Source organism: Camelina sativa, chromosome 2 (genome assembly GCF_030686135.1).
Source record: "Camelina sativa cultivar CO46 ecotype springtype chromosome 2, ASM3068613v1".
NCBI classification, from domain to species: Eukaryota; Viridiplantae; Streptophyta; class Magnoliopsida; order Brassicales; family Brassicaceae; genus Camelina; species Camelina sativa.
In genome coordinates this window covers 23,425,988-23,435,329 of record NC_141881.1, presented here as the reverse complement: position 1 = coordinate 23,435,329, position 9,342 = coordinate 23,425,988, and the positions used below count along the sequence as shown (strand labels likewise).

Sequence of the window (9,342 nt, the reverse complement as noted above, 5' to 3'; positions counted from 1 at the left end):
AAGAGTAGTTATAAATGATTAAGTTAAGGACATTAGGGGAAAAACAAAAAAGTTATGACAAACATTTATATATGAAACCAAACATAGATTGAGAGTACTAATTAACCACACATGAGAGTACTAATTAACCAAACATAGAAATCATAATAAAGTATATAATATTACTTAGTTTTCTCTAGCTCTCTTCAATGAGCTAAAGAGAAAGACGTAAGAGATCTTATGTTATAGAGAATGAAGAAAGTCGATTCAAGATTAATTCTATTATATTATGTTTTAAACAATTAATATATTTCCATAAATATTTAGATATTGGAATTTAATTTTAATAATTTTATGAACCATATATCTTTGCCATTTGAAAAGAAAAAGGTAAACGACATTTTTAGTATTATGAAAATTATTACACCAAATTGAGTTAGTCTGACAATAAAAATAAAAAGTGGTTAGCGTGGCTAATCATTAACAAAAGTGGGTTACCATGGGTAATTCTCCCTATTTTAAAACTTTTTTTTGGGTATGTCCTCAACTCATTCTATCCAAAATTATATGTAGTGGAACAGTAGTTTTATAAAAAAACAAATTTATTATGAAAGAGCCGGGATGTAAGTTTTAAGAAATGCATGATCCTTTTCTAAAACGGTAATAAATGTTGATTAAAGTATCTACTTACTTAATTAGTTAATATTTTTTTTTTTGTTAATTAGTTAATATTGCATGATGAGTTTTTATTATTGTTGAACCTGAACACCAAAACTGTAAACTTAAATTGATTTTATTTGATTTGATGATCAGATGATGTACACGCAAGCAATTACATGATTCCTTAAATGTCATTGATGTAGCCATGTAGGATATATTTTAAGTGGGGTTATTGGTTTGAGATTTTAATAGAGTTTTATAGATTTTAAAAGTTATGTAGAATATGTTGTTATTAGATCAAGATTTTGTTAAACTCTGTTAAAATTTAGTGTTATTAGTTTGTAATTTGTAAAAAATCATTTAAAATCTTCAGGGTTCAAAAACCAAGGTTTTTAGCTACGTGAAGGAGCGTTTGGATGATCGTGTGAATGGTTGGTCTGCTAAGTATTTATCGAAAGGGGGTAAGGAAGTTATGATTAAATCGGTAGCTTTGGCTCTCCCAACCCATGTTATGTCTTGTTACAAATTGCCAGTGGAATTAACATCTAATTTAACAAGTGCCATCTCAAAATTTTGGTGGAAGTCAAACGATAAGGCATGTGGCTTACACTGGGTAGCTTGGGATAAATTGTGTAAGGATAAATGTGACGGCGGTATAGGTTTTCGCGCTCTGGAACAATTCAATGACGCAATGTTAGCTAAACAATTTTGGCGGTTAATTCATTATCCAACATCTCTGATGGCTCGGGTTATGCGAGGTAGATATTTTCGGAATAAGCACCCTCTACAGGCTAAGAAGCCTTATTTCCCTTTGTTTGCTTGGCGAAGTATTTTCTCCACTAAAAGCTTGGTGGAACATGGATCAAGATGGGCAACAGGTTCAGGATGTAATGTTTCAGTGTGGCGAGATCCGTGGATTCCGGATACTCAGCCTAGACCAGCAAATGGCTGTGGTAGGTTGTTACATCCCAATCTAATGGTCAACCATTTGATTAACCCAAATACGAAGGAGTGGCATATGCCAATTCTCGAAGAGTACATGAATCCGGCGGATATCGTTTGGTTAACTTGTTAACAAACTATTCTTGTTCACAAGTTAAACTATTTCAAAGATTAATACATGATTTGGTTAACTTGTTAACAAACTTGGATTATTAGATTCAGACTTTTATAAAGTCATTTAAAGTTTTGTGTTATTCAATTAAAACAAAAGAATCTAGAATTGTTACTCAGTTCAATTATTATGTTATTGGTTCATGATTTTAGACACTTTCTTTACAAAATAAATTCATGGAAAGTATCACATAAATACAGGGATTGTTTGGAGGACTTTACAAGATTTTAGAAAACTAATCAACAAAACTCTTTAGCAATCTTTAACAATCTTTAACTTATTCATTTTTTATGATTTTGTTGAACTCTTCAAAAATCTTCATAAATTAGAATCCAATACCAAGTTTTTCCCATGTGTCACTAAATCAACACTCAACCATAACAAAGATTCATATAAATTAATTGCAAAAGTTATACTATATTACTGTGATAAGTAAGTTACTCTAACCATTTCTTTTTTTATCTTAGTATTTTTCTTCATTTAATATTTTAAGAACAAGGATTTATTATTTGATATAAGTGTATACCCAAATCCAACGGTTAATGTTTTCTCAAAAAAAGGGCCCATTTACTATATTAAATTATAAAAATACTTTCAAAAATTACCTTAAATTAGTGATATGTGTTAAAGTTTTGATTCTTAATGGTAATGAATTTATTTGCAAAACTAAAACATAAAGTAAATATATGTTAGACACCTATTTTAATCTTAAAGAAAAATATAAAACTATTCCAAACTAGAAAAAAGCACATTTAGTCCAAAATAAAAAACATATGAAGTTATATGAATATAACACACTTCTGTCACAATGTTACATACAATTTCTTGTTCACAAGTTAAACTATTTCAAAGATTAATACATGATTTTTTTTTTACTCACAATTTGTATAATACACTAGATTAAGACCCGCATGATGTGCGGGTTTTAAAACTATTAATAAAATTAAAATTTTTAAAAATGTATAAATAACTTTTTGTAAGTGAAATATATTTTTCGAAAATAAAAAGATAGATATTTTTAGTTAGAAAGAAGTTTTACTTTAATACACTAATTTATATTTTTATATTTTTAAAATTATTATTACAATTCTCACAATAACCTAAAGCTAAATTACCGACCATCAAAATGTTTTTCAAATATTAACCATTATGAATATTATTATTTCAAATTTTAAAACGTTCAACAACTTATTCACAAAATGTTTTATATGCAATCAACCCGTCAAAGCGTCATCTTATTAGCATCCATGTACAATTTTACTCGATTTTTATCACTAATAATATGTTCTTACACCCTAAAATAATTTATTGTTAAAATATGCTTTTTATCACCATCTATAAATTGTATCTCGCGAACAAATAAAACAATTTTTTTGTCTCTTTACATTCACTTTGATGTAGTTTCTTTTCACCAATAAAATTTGTAGTGACAGTTTGTCTAACCATTAAAATTGTTTACTCAAAATATATTTTGGATGAAAAACTGAGAAAAAAATATCTACACGATTGCAATGAGTTTATGACCAACCCAATAAATTTTGAGAAATTAAAAGACAGTTAAAAAATAAAAAAAATTATAACCACGATGATATATGAGTCTTAGATAATTTATAGATATAAAATAAAAATTCTAAAAATACTACAACATAAGAAAATTAAAATATTTCTTTTAAAACCTTACCAAAAAAAATATTTATTTTAAAAAGAATAAATATTTAATCTTACATATCTTTGACTGAAAAATAAAAAAGAAACTCAAAATAATATAGAAAATTTTATTTTAAAATACCACGAATATTAATAGTACGTAGATTCGTCTTCCAAAATTTTATAAGACAAATAGAATAAACTTCTTTACCATCGTCTAAGTTGCGAAGTTGTAATTTGGGAACTCTGTATTTTGGTAAACTATGTTAGACAATGAAAATCAATGAAAATTTTAAAATAATCCGATGTCTATTTTTCATAGATGTGAAAATAGTCAGATAGGTGGAAGTAGTCGAAGATATATGTGTAGCAGTATATAAATATTGTACTTACACATTGATTTAGTTTGTCTACCCATATATGAAGCGTAGGTAAATCCAGCTTTATAAGAGGTTCATCTGCAAGTGTCATTTTGATCATAGCAATCTGATCATTACTCATGATACCTCCATTTTCTTTTGTTAGTAAGGTTTTTTGATCGTGCATGGTTTGTATTTGTTTTTTTTGTTGTTCATGATTTTTTAGCATACTTAAGGTTTTGATTTAATATAGAATACCACTTAATATAGATCTTTATATAATAAGTCATATGCTTTATTTCTTGACCGTGATAGGTAATATTTCTTTTTTTGTTTTTGGATTAGTTATTTTTTGTTTGGTAAATATTAGTTAACTAGTACGAAGTCCGGACTACGTCCGGAAAAAAACATAATTCAATATATTTTTAATGTTAATTTGTTTTGAGAACATCAGTGTGCTTAATTAGAAATCAACACATTAGATAAAAAAAATTAGATGAAAAAGCATACTCACCATTTTAAACCGGGAATGAAGTCTTCAAAAAAAACTTGGATTCATTGCTAAAGTTGTTGCATGTTGTGCTTGTGTGGCTTGGTTTTCTTTCAACTGTAATTTTACCAAATCAAATAGTCAAAATCGTTAATATATAGAAAGCACTTGAGTTTACGTTTAAAACTATGACATCAATTGTTAACTGAAAAAAAAAAATGAAGAACTAAATGAGAATTGATAACCTTGGGTAGGTCACAAACGATATAGATATTATCGATTTGATTTGTGTAAGAGTTTTCGTTTCTAAATATGTTTGATGTTTCACACGGAACCTGAAAACAAAGCCATGTCTCTTCCCACAGTTAGTTTCTCAAACACTTTTTCAAGGCCAAATTAATAATGGACAAAATGATGTAATAAGAACGAAATTATAATTATTTACAAAGTATAAATTAAAATGATGTTAAAACGAAACCAAGAGACATGCAATATATGCAAAACCAAAAGACATGCAAATTAAATCTCGGAAATACAAACTTGATACCTTAGTTGGAATCATAAAAGTTCTCTTAGCCATAAATGATCTCTAAGGAGAAGAGAGAGAGATGAATTCTGGTTTTAGAAGAGAAAGCAGACAAAATTAATAATATAAGAATTGTTAATCTGCCATGGCGGCATGGAGTAAAACTGGTGGAAAAAAAAGTAACTGACTAACTCGAAGGTGAGATATTTAGAAGTGGTAATTAAATAAATAGACGGCGAGAAAAAAGGCAAAGGTGGTAATTAAACAAATAAATCTAACTAAGTATACTAACATTTTTTAATTATTTGCTTTCACATTAGTTAGATTTAATTATATTTTTCTAAAAAATGCTAGTATACAGTATCGTTTTTTTTTTTTTATGCCACAATTTCATTTTCTGTTTTGTAATTACTCTCTAAAAATATGTTTTTCTGATTTGTCAAAATTTGATTGGTAATGTGATTTGTGCTTTAAAAATGAAATCAGTTAAAAGTTTTCCCAAATGTTTTATTTTTCCCGATCGTGTGTCTTAGTGGGGGTTATTGGTTTAAGATTTGAATAGAGTTTAAAGATTTTAAATGTTATGTAGAATCTGTTGTTATTAGATCAAGATTTTGTTAAACTCTATTAAAATTTAGTGTTATTAGTTTGTGATTTATAAAAAGTCATTTAAAATCTTAACAAAACTGGATTATTGGATTCAGACTTTTATAAAGTCATTAAAAGTTTTGTGTTATTCAATTAAAACAAAAGAATCTAGGATTCTTAATGAGTTCAATTATTATGTTATTGGTTCATGATTTTAGACACTTTCTTTACAAAATAAAGTCATGGAAAGTATCATAAAAATACAGGGATTGTTTGGAGTACTTTACAAGATTTTAGAAAACTAATCAATAAAACTCTCTAGCAATCTTTAACAATCTTTCACTTTCATTTTTTATGATTTTGCTAAACTCTTCAAAAATCTTCATAAATCTCAAGCCAATACCACCCCCTTATTATTTTTGGTATTAAATTATTTAAAATAAAATTTGCCAAAATATACTGATGTGGCAAGTTTTTATTGGCCAAGTGACTTATGAATTATAAGATAAAAGATTTTTTTAATTCTAGCGATTAACTTAGACATGTGTCAAAATCTAAGATCGTTAATTTGACACATGTCACGATCATGTTGAGCAGTAATCTGGATATTATCTAATCGATATAATTGACATTTGTCATGATCTCGTTAACGAGTAACTTTGACATCAAAGTTTATATAATAAGATATGTAAATAATAATAACAAAACAACACTTGTAAATAATACATGTGATTACTGAGTTCTCTCCAACTAAAGTGGTACATAAGCCAAAATATAACAAAACACTTGCTCATCTCAAGAGGGTTGGAGACATCTAGAAGCAGCCAGCTAGTCTATTTTCTAAGATATAAAAGCACTCTTAGACTCAGACTCGATTCAAAAAGTAGTAGCTAGACTACATAATTTGAGGTGGAATATAGTAAGGGGCCGAGGTTTCGATTTCATTACGACAACTAATGATGTGTGAGGAAGCAGCCAACATGATAGTTGCGATTTCGTCGGCATCCCAGATTTCGATACAGTTAGAGGACGTGGCACCCCCGGGAAAGGAAGTACCCGGGACAGCGAAAGGTTCAGACTGTGAGAGGAAAATGCAGAGATCTCCAATGTCCCTCTTGTAAAACGTGTTTCCTTCTTGGTCGATTTTGAACACCATTGAAGCTTCTGTTTTCAATTTAGCAGCAGCGTCTAATATGGTCCGCTTGTACAACTTAACCAAAAATGTTTCACCGGTGGATTGAGAGTTAACCAAGTGTTCACTCGTGAAGCACGAATGCATAAGCTTTCGTTTCTCTGTCAGCTTGGGAATGTTATGGTTATCAAAACGCAAACTCTGAAGCATGGGTGTTTGCACTTGTGCGTGGAGATCCCATGATCCGATGAGGTGGCCTCCAGATCCAAGCAGGCGAAACATGTTCTCGGAATACACGACACGTGAGTTGAAGAAACAAGGGTTTTCGATTCTGATGTTGGTCCACTCGCAATTGCTTCGAGCCGGTCTACAGAAGCTGATTTGAGGTCCTAAGAACTTGACAGCCACAACACAGTCTTCATCATCATCAGGAGAAGGCGAGGACATTGACACGTTGGTGATGATTTGGGTTTGGCAACGAGGCTGAGTAACAAGAGGAGGCAGGGGAATGCGTTTCGGGTTTACATACGATGCATTTGGGTTTAGATCATCATGGAGACGCATGATTCCATCTTCCTTATTCAATGTAGCTACCCATCCATGAGATGCCCCTATTGTTACAGTTGCATAATTACCAAGATGATTATACACCAACTCCACGGGAACCTTCTTTTCCAAAGTAGTGGAGTCTTTTTCATTAAAATAATGAACGGTGAGTTCTCCACGAGGAGTAGCGCCGATGATGGAACAAGGAGGGGTTTGCACCAGCAAAGAAGTTGAGAAGCTATTAGAGAGAGTAAGAAGAGCTGGTTTACCTAGGCGGAGCCTCGAGAGCCGCCGGCTAAGAAGCAGAGACATGTAACCCTTATGGAAGAATAGGTAAACTTCTCCACTTAAAACCCTATATTAATACAGATGAATGAATGTCCTTGCTCGCCAAGCTTTTGTCTGACACAATTTTTTTTTATTTTGTTTGAATATTCACAAATTTATTTGTGTAGTTGGAATAAGGAAACAAATCTTGCCAAGAAAATTTGACAGCAAAACCGTTCTCGGGACAAGAAACTAGATTGTCAAATCAAATCTACTACTAATGCATGTAAGCACTGATATGCAAACAAAATATAACGTTTAGAATTGGGATCCATCTCAATTATTTTATTTTGGGATCTTCACGTCCTCTTAAGCGAAATAACTTATGAAGAAGAGAAACTAACACTAAAAAGAATGTTGTGAGCTGTACAGAGATTTTTGTTTCTTGCTCTGTTAAGGTTTTGTTGTTTATGAACGAGACAATATAATTAATCAAATTTTTCTCGTGGAGTTTATTTGGGAAGTGGAAACAAATCTTGCTAAAAGAATTTGAGAGCAAAGCGTTTTCGGAATTAAGAAATAGATTTATTTATATTTTAGGTTGTTGTATTCATTGTATTGCTCGATCGATGTCTCACATTTTGTAGTTGTATTGATTTGAATGACTATTGATGGTGATTGAGGACATTAGCAACATCTGAAATATCGCTGTAGATGTTGTCATCATTTGTACAATTGGCCCCTTTCCACATTTCACCTCAAAATATAAACACATTGCGGCAACATTTCTAGGATATTAATTTAAGAGGTTTTAAAACAAACCTAACGAAGAAACTAAAAAAAAAAATTAAGGGGGTTGTTTCGAAACCCCCTTTGTGACTACAATACTCACCTTTTTACTTCTATACAAAAAACCTAGGCTTTGAAATCTTAAGAGTTCGGAAAAGATTGAGAACTCTTCTGAATCCGAAAAAATGGAAAAAAAAAAATTTGAAGACAAAGTTCTGAAGTTGATATCCAAAATAAAAGAATAAAAAGATTTGGGTTTGGTGTCAGATTATGTTATATTGAACTAGTAGGTTCTCACATCCTAAATGAAGTAGGATTCTCACATAAAAATTAGTAATAGTAGGTTGAACAAGATCATTACCCAAGCACACTGATTCTTCTCTTTTGAAGACATTGGGCATGTTCTTTTGTTAGTCGCTAGACTAGCAACAGCGACAGCAAAATAATAAAAGGCCCATTAAAATTCCACGTGCTTTCTCCATTGTAACTGTCAGACGAAGCTTTTTTACAATTTTCAGAGATGCAGCGACAAAAAACCAATCTTTCACAGTCGCTGAAAATTTTAGCATCAGATCTCATAGCGGTACTTGCCGTCAATTTGGTCGCTGGGTATTGGTGGGGTCGTTTTCAGCAATTAAAACAGTGTAATTTTGCTGTCGCTGTCGCCATATCTGTGACTGGAAGAAGAACACGCCTATTGACTAAATAAAAAGTATGTTTTGCAACTTATAGTTCGTTCACGGGCTAAGACATATACTTTTGAGTACCTTTTGAGATTCACTCTTTGTTCATACTTAAAGGCTTTATTTATTCTCATTTCTTTTTGGTAGGAACACTTAATGATTTAAAATATGTGTTGTATTTACCACTGAATGACTAAACTCTATATAAAGTATGTGACTTTTAATTTAATCTATATATACATTTTTTAAGTACATTTTGGGTTTTACTCTTTTAATTTTGCTTATTTAAAATTTTAGTCCCTACAAAATTGCAATAAAAGCAATAAGTAAAATATAGTAAATTGACAAAATCAATTTTTTGTAGAAACTAATTAATTTTACCTAAATTCCTTATTAATAGCAAATTTCTATATATGTGTTCCAAAATAAAATAAAATAAATCAATCATTAAACTGTATACACTGAAAAATAAACAATCAATTAAATTAAATAATTATATATTAAACAAAACAATAATAGTATTATTTTAAATAAATACAAAAAATTATTCTGATTAATTATA

The 9,342-nt window shown here is 30.2% G+C and overlaps 1 protein-coding gene and 1 long non-coding RNA gene across 2 annotated transcripts; both read right to left on the bottom strand.

Annotated features, from left to right (window-relative positions):
- Window positions 1–3,430: 3,430 nt before the first annotated feature.
- LOC147949103 (uncharacterized) lies at window positions 3,431–4,975 on the bottom strand. The gene is made up of 5 exons (XR_015574081.1): window positions 4,797–4,975; window positions 4,495–4,584; window positions 4,274–4,366; window positions 3,794–3,858; window positions 3,431–3,646 (listed from the first exon to the last, which is right to left on the bottom strand). It is a non-coding gene; the product is annotated as an uncharacterized LOC147949103 (long non-coding RNA).
- A 1,283-nt stretch (window positions 4,976–6,258) lies between these two features.
- LOC147949102 (uncharacterized) lies at window positions 6,259–7,353 on the bottom strand. Its single transcript, XM_087470053.1, has one exon. It carries the CDS (start codon window positions 7,351–7,353, stop codon window positions 6,259–6,261), a length of 1,095 nt encoding a protein of 364 aa, XP_087326179.1.
- Between the last annotated feature and the right edge of the window lie 1,989 nt (window positions 7,354–9,342).